Below are 14,841 nucleotides of genomic sequence, written 5' to 3'. Positions count from 1 at the left end.
ACCTATCTTTCCTAAAAAGGACATAGCCATCCATGACCACATTCCAGTCATGTGAGCTGTCCCACCATGTCTCTGTAATTGCCACCAGATCATAACCTTTAGACCGCACACAGACTTCTAACTCCTCCTGTTTATTCCCCATGCTGCATGCATTGGTGTACAAGCATTTCAGGGAGCGAGCAGAGCATGCTAGTGGCACCCTTTAATAGGCAAGTATGATTAGATATTTCTCAAGAAATCAAGGTTTATCTAATTAAAACTGAAACTACAGAAATGTAGAGTTTTAGAACTTTTTTTCAAACTTTTTGTAGCCTCACAACAAAAAAAATTTCACTAAGGGGAACGCATTATAATGCCTTGCTTGTATCTACATTTCTCAGTATAAACCCAGTAACATCTCTCCAGCTCTTCACAAAATGCTTTTATTTTGGTAGGTTAGACCCTAATATTACTTTCTTGTTCCTTGCCAGGGGCTTTAGTATAGAAAAAAAATTCAACAGGTAACACTTCCTTAAGTAAACACAGCTTCTCTATGCATGGTAAATGACCCTACACCAAGTCTTCACTGCAAGCACTTAGCTCCCTCCCATCAAGTTAGTTCATTTACTGATGAGCTGATTGCTAAAGTAGACAGTACTACAGGCCAACATATCAGATGCACAGGTCATTGCTCTGTGCCCCTACCAGTATTAGTGAGTAGAAACCTGCATATACATACAAACACATGCACATATGTATTTATATCTGTTTAAATACCTAGGGAGATGCGTGTATATATATACATATATATCTTTCTCAAGCACAGTGAGATACTGTGGTCATTTTCATTAACTTACCTGATTTTGAGAGAATGCCCCACTAACCCCCAAATACAAGCAAAGACAGAATGCATCTCATAGAACACTTCAAGGCAATCCACTGGCACATTTTCAGGAGTCAGCAAACAGTCCAGCAGAGAACAGAATGTTTGCAATGAATAAATATGTGAAGAGAGTGACCTGGGAGTCTTACTGTGTAGGAATTTGACAGTGACCTCAAGAAGGTATTTAGAATTTAAGTAGTGAGACTGCAACTCCTTGATGTGCTTCCTTTTTGCCTAGGAGCTCCTTTCACAGGTCAAAGGCATGAAGAGGTGTCCTGGTAAAAGGTAGCAAAATACCTTAATTTGACATTAATTAAAGCAAGGTATATGAAGAAGATGACACAGTTCAGGCATGTCTATTACAACAAATTCTTAACATTCATACTCAATAATTAGTTTTCTCCTCTCACATTGACTTTTTAGAAGAGAACACTCAAAAGAGTTTAGAATAACAAGGTGTATTAAGTAAATTTAAAATGTCAACATATGGATGTGCAGTATCACATCATTTATATATGAGACAGAGCTCAGGTCCATACTTTAATAACGTTTAATAACGTAGGGCCTTATTACCAGAGTATGAAAGTAACTGACATTAATGAATTTAGTGAGAATTCAATTAGAGAGAAGCAGAATGTGTGTACAGAGAGATGAAATGTCCAGCCCTAAGCTAAGACATTGCTAACAGAAGCAACACAAGAACTGAGAAGTCTGGGAATTGCATGCAGTGCCATAAACACACTACATTTCTTCTTGTTACAGTGGACAGGTGCAATATGAAACCTTTGAATCCTTGTAAGCCTCCAAAATAAGGGTCCAGGTTTGATACATAAGAACATCTCAATTTTGTTTTACATACATTTCAGATAATGAGTATTTTTAAGCATTTTTACTCCTGCACAGGATCACTGCCTAGTGGGTGTTTTAGAAATACTGTTTCTCAAAATATAAACAGTTTTAGTCATAATGCATACCTGAACTCTATTCTCAAGTATAGGAGTAACAGTTTTAAATCTTCTTGTGAGTTCCTCTAAATAAGGAAGCACACATTAATCAAAGCTTTTTCAGATTGGTATCTCCTTGTTTCTAACCAGCTGGCAACATACCTGCCAAACAAATTGGAAAGAAGCCACTTTTTTTTTTTATCAAAGAGAAGTTAAAAATACACAGAATTTCTTCCTTCTAGCTTTGTAATGCAAACTTTTGTTGACTTCTGAGAATTGTTTGTGACTGCCTCTAGTGCAATTCACTAAAACTACTGTGCTGGCTCTAAGTCAAATGTAAGTGCCGCCAGCCTTGCAATACTTTTATTTGTGCATGCAAAGGTCATCAAGCTGCAGCATTTCTAAAAGCTATACGATGGTTGAGCACACTAGCATACGGCTGTACTTCTTTTCCTTAACTGCATTCTTTATTCCAGGAAGGGCAGGGAGAGAGGACCTAGATGATACTTTGCTTCTGCTTTCAGAGGGCTGCACTACCACAAAGCAACTGGGAGCAAGGATACTGTATTTGATTTATGTTGCTTGACAGGAAACTATCCAAAATATCAGCACGTAAATTGCACACAAGACCAAGGATCATGTCACACCCAAATTCAACACAACTTCCATTGCAGATATCTAAATTAGCCCAACCTTAGCAGCAATCTAGTCCTTCTAGGTAAGTCCCCCCCCCGCTAGTTTATATATTGGGCATGACATGCTGTGGTATGGAATACCCCTTTGGCTAGTTTGAGTCAGGTGTCCTATCTCTGCTCTCTCCCGACTTCCCCTTCTCCCTGGCAGAGCATGAGACTCAGAAAGTCCCTTGGTCAGACTAAACATTACTTAGCAGCAACTAAAAACATCGGTGTTATCAGCGTTGTTCCCAGGCTGAAAGTCAAAACCACAGCACTGCATCAGCTACTAAGAAGGAGAAAAAATGACTGCTACTTCTCAACCCAGGACAATATCCACCCCTTATTCCATACCATCCACGTCATGCTCAGATCCCACATTTTTCAATATACCATCGTTTTTGTCTCATATGTGTGTATATATATGTGACCATCGCTTTTGTCTCATATGTGTGTATATATATATACACATAGACACAAAAAGACATATCATTCCTTAGTCCATGGACTAATCCCTATAAAGCTACTGAACTCATCCAGTCCATGATGACAGGCTCCATCTCTTCTAACAGTCTTTCAGAGCAGGAGAGATGATGCGCAGTGTTGGACTGTTGCCTGCTGATGACATTGCAGAACTCATCTGGTCACTGCTGAGCCCTTCTGGTTTCATCAAAGTGCATTCTTCGTTGAGACAATGATCGGACAAAGTCAGGGCCAGTCGCTGGTGACCTGAAGACATCTAGTTGGTGGGCTATAAAAGTGCTGCATAGCAGGAAAAAGCATATGAGTGAGTTAATTGGTTGTTTTCCCCTAAAATCAATTCCCCTTGAGGTACACACTGGACTTCCCCGTCTTACCGCATTACTCACCAGGTATATCCAGGTCCCTGAGCAAAAGCAATCCCACAAGTGGGTTTGCCTTTACTTGAAGCAGGAATAACCCAGACTATCTTCCCCAGCAAATTCTTCATGTGCACCAAAGGAACTTTGTCACCCTCTACAGTATGTAAAAGTTCTGATTGGGCTGGGCCAGCCCTGTTGGCAGATCCTCTGGTGTTGACCAATCAGGTGACTTTTGGTAAATGTGTATCCCAATGTTTGAAAGTCCCACCACCCATTGCTCTCAGTGTAATTTTTAAGAGCCCATTGTACCATTTGATTTTCCCAGAGGCTGGTGCATGATAGGGGATGTGATATACCCACTCAATGCCATGCTCTTTGGCCCAAGTGTCTATAAGGTTGTTCCAGAAATGAGTCCCGTTGTCTGACTCAGTTCTGTCTGTGGTGCTGTGTTGCCACACAATCTGTTTCTCAAGGGCCAGGATAGTGTTCTGGGCAGTGGTGTTGGGCACAGCGTATGTTTCCAGCCATCTGGTGGGTGCTTCCACCATGGTACGCACGTAGCACTTGGCTTGGCGGGTTCGTGGGAGTGTGACATAGTCAATCTGCCAGGCCTCCCCTTATTTGTACTTCAGCCATCATCCTCCATGCCAAAGAGGCTTGAACCGTTTGGCTTGCTTAATTGCAGCACGTTTCACACTCATGAATAACCTGGGGAATAGTGTCCATTGTTAAATCCTATCTTTATGTTGCATCTCTGCCCTGATGGCCTGAAGTGTCATGGGTCCACTGGGCCAAAAATAATTCACCCTTATGTTGCCAATCTAAGTCCATCTGAGCCACTTCAATCTTAGCAGCTTTATCCACTTGTTGGTTGTTCTGGTGTTCCTCAGTGGCCCGACTCTTGGGTGCATGAGCATCTACATGCGCACCTTCACCACCAGGCTCTGCACCGGGGCAGCGGTGTCTTTCCACAGTGCAGCCGCCCAGATGGGTTTACCTCTGCATTGCCAGTTGCTCTGCTTCCATTGCTGCAACCACCCCCACAGGGCATTTGCCACCATCCATGAGTCAGTATAAAGTACTGGCCACTTTTCTCATTCAGCAATGTCCAAGGCCAGCTGGGTGGCTTTCACCTCGGCAAACTGACTCGAGTCACCCTCTCCTTCAGCAGTTTCTGTAACTTGGCATAGGGGACTGCATACAGCTGCCTTCCATCTCTGATGCATTCCCACCATACAGCAGGATCCATCAGTAAACAAGGCATACTGCTTTTCACTTTCTGACAGTTTATTACATGGTGGGGCCTCTTCAGCATGCATCACCTCCTCCTCTGGTGACCTTCCAAAATCTCTTCACTCTGGCCAGTCCATGATGACTTATAGGATTCCTGGGTGACTGGGATTTCCTGTTGAAGCTCGTTGCATAATTAGTGCAGACCACTTACTCCATGTAGCATCGGTTACATGATGCGTAGGGGAGACCCTGCCTTTGAACATCCAGCCCAGCATGGCCAGCTGGGGTGCCAGGAGAAGCTGTGCTTCAGTGCCAATCACTTCTGAAGCAGCTCGAATCCCTTCATAGGCTGCCAGTATCTCTTTTTCAGCTGGGGTATAGCTGGCCTCAGATCCTCTGTATCCCTGACTCCAAAAGCCGAGCGGTCCAGGTAAGACCATTCTCCCTGGCTGTAGTGTAGAGTACATTTTTTACATCTGGCCTGGTCCGAACTGGTCCAAGGGCTACTGCATGATCTATCTCGCGTTTAGTTTGCTTAATTTGTTGTTGCTCAGGGTCCCATTTAAAATCATTCTTCTTCCAAGTCACGTGATAGAGAGGGCTTACAAACTGTAATTTGGGATGTGCATTCTCCAGAACCCTACAACACCCAAGAAAGCTTGTGCTTCTTTCTTATTAGTTGGTGGAGACATTGCTGTTATCTTGTTGATCACATCTGTGGGGATCTGCTGACATCCATATTGCTGGTTTATTCCCAAAAATTGAATCTCCTGTGCAGGTCCCTTGACCTTACTCCATTTTATGGCAAAACTGGCTTTCAGCAGGATTTGGATTATTTTCCTCCCTTTCTCAAAAATTTCTTCCTCTGTATAGCACCACACGATAATGTCATCAATGTATTGCAGGTGCTCTGGAGCTTGCCCTTGTTCCAGTGCAGTCTGGATCAGTCCATCGGAGATGGTAGGGCTGTGTTTCCACCCTTGGGGCAGCCAGTTCCAAGTGTACTGGATGCCCCTCCAAGTAAAAGTGAACTGTGGCCTGCATTCTGCTACCAGAGGAATTGAGAAAAATGCATCGGCAATATCAGCTGTGGCATACCACTTAGATGCCTTTGACTCCATTTCATACTGAAGTTCTAGCATGCTTGATAAGGCAGCACTCAACGGTGGCATGACTTCATTTAGGCTGCAATAGTTACTGTTAGTCTCCACTCTCCGTTAGACTTTCGCACTGGCCACATGGGGCTATTAAAGGGTGAGCAGGTCCTACTGATCATTCCTTGGCTCTCCAGCCTACGGATCAGCCTATGAATGGGAATCAGGGAGTCTCAGTTGGTGCGATATTGCCGCCGGTGAACTGTTGTGGTCGTGATTGGCGTTGTTCTTCGACCTTCAGCAACCCCACAACACAAGGGTCCTCTGAAAGACCAGGCAAGGTGGACAGCTGGTTAATTCTCTCTGTCTCCAAAGCAGCAATACCAAAAGCCCATCGGTACCCTTTTGGGTCTTTGAAATACCCTCTCCTGAAGTAGTCTATGCCAAGGATGCATGGAGCCTCTGGACCAGTCACAATGGGGTGCTTTTGTCACTTCCTCCCAGTCAGGCTGGGAGTACAGTCAACTCTTGGGATCCTCCTGTCACTCCAGAAATATAAATGGGTTCCACCCCTTGATAGTTTGATGGCATCAGGGTGCACTGTGCACCGGCATCTACTAGAGCCTTGTACTTCTGTGGAACTGATGTGCCAGCCCATCTGGTCCACAGAGTCCAGTAAATCCAATTGTCCCTTACCTCCACCTGGCTGGAGGCAGGGCCCCTCTAATACTGATCACAGTATTGATCACTTACATCCTGTAGACAGGGATTAGTCTTCTTTATCACAGGAGCTGGAGTAAAATCAGCTCTTCCACTCCATCTGGGAACCTGCTCACCAGAGGCTGAAGCTGCAGCTTTCATGGGATGATCATCTTTGACCGTTGTTCTCCTTGTCAATTCACACACCTGTTCTCCAGAGCTGAGGTAGGTTTTCCATCCCACTTTCTCATGTCTTCTCAGTGATCCCACGGGTAAAACCATAGGGTGGCCCGTGGCATGTACCTCCTATATCTTCTCTCTCGAGCAGTAGGACGCCTTTTGTTAATAGCTGAGACATGGGTTGGTACATGTGGGGAGCTGGATAGATCAGATAGATCATCTCTCAATTGTTTGAGCTCCTGGGACACTTTTTCTGCAGCTGAAATGATGGAAAGGGTAAGACTGCCTTTGAATGCTCAGAGTTGATGAATCACTTCATCCACTGTTGGTGGTACTACGTCATGCCAAGTTATTGATGCCAGTGAGTGGTCTTATGATGATAGTGCACTCTGCATAAGTTACCACTACATGGGTTTTCTACAGACTTCACCTGGATCTAAAGATGCATTTCCAGCATCCTGCCTACAATAGATCATCTCTAAGATGGCTGATTCCCTCAGGGACTGGATGCCTTTCTCTACTGTAGTCCAGTTGGCAGGATGACTCATAACATTGTTCTTGCAGGGAAACCTTTCTTTCACAGCTGCCAAGAGCTGCCTCCAAAGGCTGAGGGACCATTTTTCTGTTGCAATCACTCTGTAAATTTCCCCTTCCCTAGCAAGTGATCCTAGCTGCTTGGCTTCCCTACCTTCTAGGTCGTGACCATCAGCCCCATTGTGCCAGCATTGGAGCAACCAGGTGATGATATGCTCTCCTGATTGATGGGTAAAATCTTTTCACATATTCCGTAGCTTGGTTGAGGTCTGGGGTCGAGAAGTCACCTGTTCTTCTTCCTCTTTCTCTGATTCATGTAATAATAATTCTTGTTCAGATGCTGTCCCATTTAGTAGGTGAATTGGTTCCTCATCTTTCTTCACTGTACAGGTTGCTCTTTGTGCCTCTTTTTTGCTTTTCCCCTTGCTTACAGGGGCAACTGATATTGGCAAATATTGGTCTTCTGGTTTAGCTGCAGTGATTATTACTGTGGTTGGAGTGTCTGCAGTATCTGGTGTCGGGGTTGGTGCAGTTGCTGTGCTTAGGGTTTGAATAGCACCAGCAGCTGCGCGGTCTGTTGCTGTCGGAGTTTGGGTAGCTGCTGTGCTTGTCGCTGGGGTTGGTGTAGTTGCTGTGCTGGGAGTTGGAGTATCTGCGTTGTCTTTTCTAGTCAGAGTCTGAGTAGCTGCTGTACTTGTCACTGGGGTTGGTGTAAGTGCTGTACTTGGAGTAGCTGTATTGTATGTTGCTTTGCCATCAGATCCAGAGACATCTTCTCCCCTTTGAAGGTGCTGGACAGTGTTGAACAGGGCTCTGTAAGCATAGGCCAAACCCCAGCACGTTGCCATGATGTCTGTTTTGACCAGGATGACAACACACCTCATTTAAGTGTTTTACTAGTTTTTCTGGATTTTGCACTTGTTCAGTGGGGAAGTTCCAAAGCACTGGAGGGGCCCACTGGCCTAGATACTTGCCCATACTACCCCACACACCCTGCCACTCATGACTGTCCAGCCTCAGGGAAAATCTCTTGCTCCTCCTATACCATCGTCGTCTAACCCTAGACAAGACCCAAACCCAACTATGCTTAACTTTTGAGATCAGACAGAATGGCTGTGGGTAAAACACACTCTGTATGTGTGCCAACATGATGACCCCCATCACAATCAGCAGGCAGGTCTCAAGGGTATCCAAAGGCCATTTAAATCCTTCAGAACTCTCAAATGATGCTGTAAAAGTCTGGTGGGAGAGCTAGGGGTGTAAGGGAATGTCTCCTTCATAGGCTGACCACCCGAGGAGGAAACAAAAGATTTCTAATTACTACATACCTCCATTATATACTTCTCAGAGTACTGAGGTGACGACCACACTGGGAACACAAGCCAGATCAGTTTCATGATCAATGAGTCTATTGTATTACAAGTCATTACCATAAAGTACAGTGAAACAAGAACCTTAGCCGAGGTCCCCCAGCTGATAAACACTAAAACAGCAAACACCGACTCTAAGTAAGGTACGACATGCTGAAACTGTGAGATCAAGGATGTGTGGTCCCATGGAGAGAGAAGCCTATGCTGGAGCAGGTTTGCTGCAGGACTTCAGATACTGCAGGGGACTGATGCTGGAGCAGTCTATTCCTGAGGGACGGCACCCTGTGGAAGGCACCTAAAATTAAGCAGTTCAGGAAGAACTGCAGACTGTGGGAAGAACTCGGAGGAAGTTCATGGAGGATTGTCTCTTGTGGGAGGGACCCCACACTAGAACAGGGGAAGAGGGTGAAGAGCCCTCCCTCCCTGAGGAGGAAGGAGCATCAGAGACAAGGTGCGATGAGCTGACCCCCATTCGCTGTCCTGCTGCACTGTTCTCAGAGGGAGGAGGTAGAGAATTCAGGAGTGAAACTGAAGGGAGATGTAGGGAGAAGGGGGTTTAAGATTTGGTTTTATGTCTCATTACCCTACTCTGATTTTGTCTAGTAAGAAATGATATTAATTTCCCCAAGTTGAGTCAGTTTTGCCCATGACAGCAGTTGCTGAGTGATCTCCTTGTCTTTATCTGAACCCACAAGCCTTTTGTCATGGTTTCCTCTCCCTTGTCCAGCTAAGGAGGGGGAGTGATAGAGCAGTCTGTTGGGCAGATGGCATCCAGCCAGGGTCAGCCCACTACTCCACTACTCCACTGCTCTGATTAAGCAGCATGCATAAGAGGGTAAAATAACTGATGGTGAAATTTTCTAAACTGCATATTTGAGAATATACATGGCCACCAACTAACTCATCCCACTATTATCAGAATAAAACCTAGAAGGAAGAACTAATAAACCCATTAATTTTCAAGATATAGCTTAAAAACATTAATTAATATCATGAGATTCTCACTGATTCCACCCCCAGGTCCTGAATGTTCAGATGAAAAATACCAGCTCTGGACACTACTGTAGCTGGGGTTGCAGTTCTTCAAAGGTGTACCTCAAATAACAGCCACACTGACAGAGTCACAGGGACATGTTCATTGATTGTAAAGGTCAGAACCTAGAAATCATCAGTAAATTTTTCAGCAAAAGCAGGCTAAGGTACACTGTCTAAAAGAACACGATCAGGGCAATCATATTCTAGCCCTGAAAAGGAGCAACACAATGCATATCATGCACTATTTCTTGAACTTAGCTAAAAACTTTGTTAAAACTTTGCTATAGTTTTTTCTTTGTTTATTTGTTTTTGTTACTTCAGAAACAGAGAGGAAGACAAATTCAAGAGTACAAATTCAAGAGGTTTTACTTGATCTTGTTTGAGTTTTTTCACAGTTTAATTCAAAAGATGACTAGCCTGCTTCACCAATGTGAGTTCTTCTGAAAGCTGCTAAAAAGCAGGGGAGGTAAAGTCCCTTGTTGTCAATGGAAAGAAACAGAAAACTATTCAGAGCAGGAACTTAAACTTAGGTGCTTTGTAATGTCCCTTGGAAATGCCACTTTCTGTCCATTATCTAAAGTTAGGCTATATGGCTAGCCCCAGAAAGACACCTTGCTGAGTAACCAGAGACCACGCCACTAAATAAGCTTTCCTACCTTATAAATGTAAGAGAATGAGTTAAACTACAATCACCTTCCTGAAGTTACATTCAGATTTTAGATTTACAGAATTTCAAACATCCAACCAAACTGGTTTAGCTGAATAATGACTAAGAAGGGAATAAGAAGTCTGAATATTACTGCTAGTTCTTAAGTTGACTCTAATTTCCTAACACCAGCCCCCTTAGGACAGTGATGTAAGGACTTCACCAATGGAAACTTTTATCTATTTTACTGAGAGTCTTTCCAAATACCGGTTTCAAGAATTACATGGTGGACATCTTGATTTACATCAACTTAAACACTAGGAGGCACAGTCACCCTTACAGCATACGTAGGCTATTATAAGACCTTTTTGTTGTACAAAATAAGCAAGACACTGAGTATTAAACAGATGCTAAAATATTAGTAAGCAATAATAATAAAGTGAAAAATAAAAATTATAAGAACAGAAGAAAAAAAGGAATGCATACTTCAAACTATTCACAGAAAAAAAAAAAAAGAGGAAAATGTGAAAACAGGTAGAAGGGAAGCCATTGTCCTTAACTTCTCACCTTGTTATAATCCATAAGTGTCGTGCGACTCAGTCCACATAGGATCTATACACCTATATAAAACTCATCATTTAGGCCCCTCATGGGTAATATTAGTTTGCTCTCTTAGAAGAGATGACAGAGGACCTGTAAATTATATTTCAACACAATCGCACCACTTTAGTGCTTAAATAACAACACTGCATTGCAGTTAAAACTTCAGAAAACTTCATGCATCACTGAAAAAGAAGCTTTTGTAGCATCAAACCCATGCTTTTTTCCTTTGCTTGCTTATTAGATCACTATTCAAAGTAAAATGAAAAAAAATGTTTTCAGTGAATACTTGATACAGCAAAATGACTGCATTTTATGTAATAATGACCTATTTCTGTTTTGATTACAGGAGAGTATGGTATTAGTCTTAATTATATGGGTGAGAAAGAGGAGGTTTCAAGGGTCTGGGGAGAAAACAACTTTCCCTTTAACGCAGCTGAATCAGCACTCTTCAGGCTGCCTGCTAGCATCTTGCCCTGCCTTCCCATCCAGTTGTTCCACAACAACCAGTGCTATGCACCCACATCTCATTGCATCAGAACACAGAAAAAAACACAAGAATTCAGTACACCACCTTCTCTGAACTCTGGCATTGTCCATTTCTGATGGAGATCAATGGCCCCAGGAAGAGGTCAATTAAAAAGGTTTGCTACTTGCCATCTTTCTATTCTTGGGTTGCATGGTGTATCAAACCAAACAGTTCATCAGTTGATGGAACTTTTGGGTTAAGGTCATTCTGCACAGGTTTTTCTTTCATGTTCATGTATGTGTGATGAAGAACTTTCAGCATCTGAAGCAGAGGAACAAGCTGCACATTAGTGATTTAATTTTGATACAACAGGAATCTTTCTTGACTTTCTTCTGAGTTGTGTCTCTGATTGAAAATCTCTGGCCTTAGTCAGCTGTTCACCTTGACTCACTCACTCCTCTGTGCTAGCTTAGTTCCATATTTCTATTAAGACGGACTCCCATTCTGATACGGCTGTCCTCTGCAGTTGATTCTAATAGGAAGTGTTAAATGGAGAACAAAATCCATGCAGCTGCCAACATTTAGCAGCAGAAATAGGCAAGTATTACCTATTAGAAGTATTTGTCTAATGTTTTGGCAATATATTCCACTATTTCTGTCTAGAAGCCTAATCAAACTATCCAGCTGTTTCTTTCAGAAAAAAAAGTATTACTTAGCTTATCTGTCAAATTGAATGCTCATTACTTGGTGCCACAATTAATTTTCCTTTGGGACATGCTAACAACACAAAATGTAGAATTTACTTGCAATGTTTGAGCTTCGCCACTTCACATTATGTGGCTGATTGGGTGGCCTGAAGAGGCTTCTACTACACAGTAGTCTAAGTCAAGAGCAACACGCAGAACTTTTTCTGCAAGAGCCATGGCGATTTCTTTACACTGTAACATAGAAAACACATTGCGTAGGTAGGCAGGTACCTCATTCTTTCTGGTCCATGTATTTCCAACAACACACACAGAGCAACACACTGCCAGTAGTTCCTTCAGCTGAACAGCCTATCACACAGAAGGGATACACGAGTGCTATTCCTCTCCTGTTTTCCTTCTGATTAGAGAGACATAATTATTCACAAAAATTACCTTCCCCTCCACTTTCCTATTCCCTTTAAGAGGAAAAAATGAACTTACACCTTCTTTGACATATTGGCCTCTGCTCAGCTGATGTTGCATTAAGCAACTTTGTCTCTCAGAAAATAGGAAGAGAATTGGCTTAATAATGCAGTTACCTCAACAACAACAAATCCTATCCTGCTAGACAGCCATACAGTCCTGTAGGATTGTGCCAACCCAGGGATAGAGGACAATCATCACAATTTTGCCATCAATTTAGCAGAGAGAATTCCACCCTTAGAACATTTGGGCAACTATATTTTGGTAAAATACAGTATCAATTCACTGAAGGAATACACTTTTTCAAATAAATAGTTCTGCAAGCCACAGAATGAAAATAGCTTGTCTGCTTATGGATTTCTGTTTTAGTGAAGAGCATCCACACTGCTTTTTCTAAAGCCTACATTCCAAATCCACACCTTATTTATATATTTTTGCTCCCTTACTCTCCTTTTCCTTATAAATAATCATTAACATTTAATTTGCTATGGAGTACAAATGCTTGGTAGTGTATGCAAACATGGTTGTCACCGTAAACAGATTTTTTGAACAGGATATATATTTCCTTACAGGCATATATATTTCTTTACAGGCATATATATCATAATGTTGAGCATTACTGCCATGACAGGATGCCTTTGAAATACCGAGATACTGAGGACACCTGATCAATACTGTAACATACTCAAAAATAACCTTCATGTCTAATACAACCCTTTTGCAATTATTCTGATTGAAACACTTAAAGGGAGTAATTAAAGGCAATGAATTCTTTTACTTTGAGAATAAAGCTCTCTTCAGGCTGCAAGTAAAGCTCCAGGGTAGATTGTTTAACAATCTGTTCAAATCGTAGGCTCTTCTTTCTCAGAACATCCAGAGCTGGAAACAGGTCACTGATCAGGTCCATGAAAATTAGAATATAATGTGTCACTATTTTAGGCAAATTGAAATCTCTTAAGGCTCTCATAAGTACCTGGAAAAGGATGATAATCCACATATTGCAAGAGCATTAAATCCTTCTCTTTTTAGAATTCTGTTTTTATCCAAAAGCAAAATACAAGAAATGGCTCCTACTCTTCGATGATTTCAAGTGAAGACTTTACCTTAAGATTTCTCCTTGATTTTTCTTTCTGAGTATCTGCAATGAAAGTTAATCTCCACATCTTAGAAATGATACAACTTGGCAAATAAGACAAACATATAGCTGATTAGGAAAACAGGAAATTTAGGAATATACTGAGCTTAATGAATAAGGATTTTTTTTTTTCAAATTTTTTCTTGGATTGCTGTCTAGTGGGTTGTTAAAGAGCAAGCTGCACAGCCTAAGAGCAGCCTGCTACATGGATTGTCCTGTGTACAAGGAGTTTAAGACATCCAGGTTATTTGCTACAGCACCACAGGACCAGAAGTGTCTTCCTTCACAGCATATGTACTGTAAGCCATGACAAATCTGTTTTGAAACAGTTTTCATAGGCTAGGATCCTAGTGCCCCACAGGTATGTTGAAAGTCCTAAAAGCCCCAACACTGGACCAATATTTTCAGAGCTCTCTGAACTGCTGTGTATTTTCTGTAGCAGCCAAGAATTTTTGCCAAAAAAAAAAAAAAAAAAAAGACTCAAAAGGAAAAAAAAAGAACATTCTAGCTTTTGCTTCATAAGTTAATATTATTACTATTATTAATATTGAAGTGGCAAAAAATGGTATAAATGATTATTCTGATATGAAAAAAAAAAAAAAAGACTCCAGGACAAAATAATCATTATAGTCTAGGAATCCCTGTTTTGGTAAAACAGACAGTATCAACCTCTTTAGATATAAAAAAATTAAATTAATTATTTCTAGAAACATTGCAAGAATGAGCCACAAAAACTTCAAGACATTTACAGATAATTTCAAAATTATGCAGGCATAAAAATATAGATGCTTTTGTTTTCATAATGGCCCTGCTTGCTAGAGTTTATGGCTTAAGGTTGAAGGGTTTTCCAAGTTCTTATTCCACTAATAAAACTTAATGTTCAGAATGTCTTGTAAAAAAAATGTGCAGTTGAAAATAAGTAAAGAGCATACATATAGGTAAGAAATTATGCACCTTCCAAGTTTTGTAACTTGTAGATTTTTATGAAAATTATTATGAATATTAATTCTTGTAGTATAATAATATTTTTGCAATGCTTTCTATCCATTTTTCAAACAGTCCTCCACTGTGTTTACTGGGGAAAATTTAAAGAAACATTTAGCCGTATAGTATATTGTTTGTTTTTCAGAATAATTCTTACTGCTAAAAGGTTTTTCTCTTACCCAAGAGATAGTTTTATTTCCAGGAGAGGTATGACACAACAGCACAATGTAGGTTGGCCATCATAAGCTGATATACAATAAGCAGCAATATACAATTATTTAATGCAAAATCAGCACATTAGAAATGTCTCAAGATCAGAGGAAAGGCACTTACTTCCATATTCATATCTGATAATTTAATAAGGATGGACA

The 14,841-nt window shown here is 41.5% G+C and overlaps 2 protein-coding genes across 2 annotated transcripts in view; both read right to left on the bottom strand.

Moving 5' to 3' along the window:
• The window catches only part of LOC133209241 (uncharacterized), a 115,528-nt gene extending 110,557 nt beyond the window's left edge, over positions 1-4,971 (bottom strand). The window contains exon 1 of the mRNA XM_061347738.1: positions 4,645-4,971. The gene's annotated coding sequence lies outside the window, so the exon portion shown is untranslated. The remainder of the gene's footprint in view (positions 1-4,644) is intronic.
• DNAH11 (dynein axonemal heavy chain 11) overlaps positions 1-13,457 on the bottom strand; it is a 65,273-nt gene extending 51,816 nt beyond the window's left edge. Inside the window, 8 exon segments of the mRNA XM_061347730.1 lie at positions 1,911-1,968; positions 9,334-9,341; positions 9,447-9,590; positions 10,681-10,705; positions 10,707-10,806; positions 11,371-11,503; positions 12,160-12,237; positions 13,130-13,457. Of these exon segments, the coding sequence (XP_061203714.1) occupies positions 1,911-1,968; positions 9,334-9,341; positions 9,447-9,590; positions 10,681-10,705; positions 10,707-10,806; positions 11,371-11,503; positions 12,160-12,237; positions 13,130-13,348 (765 nt within the window). The 5' untranslated portion in view covers positions 13,349-13,457.
• Positions 13,458-14,841: the final 1,384 nt, after the last annotated feature.

Source organism: Neopsephotus bourkii, unplaced genomic scaffold, assembly GCF_033783945.1.
Source record: "Neopsephotus bourkii isolate Nb327-2 ecotype Australia unplaced genomic scaffold, CSIRO-AGI_Nbou_v1 NB_323, whole genome shotgun sequence".
NCBI lineage: Eukaryota > Metazoa > Chordata > Aves > Psittaciformes > Psittacidae > Neopsephotus > Neopsephotus bourkii.
The sequence above is the reverse complement of the archived record's forward strand: the minus strand, read 5'-3'. Positions and strand labels throughout refer to the sequence as shown.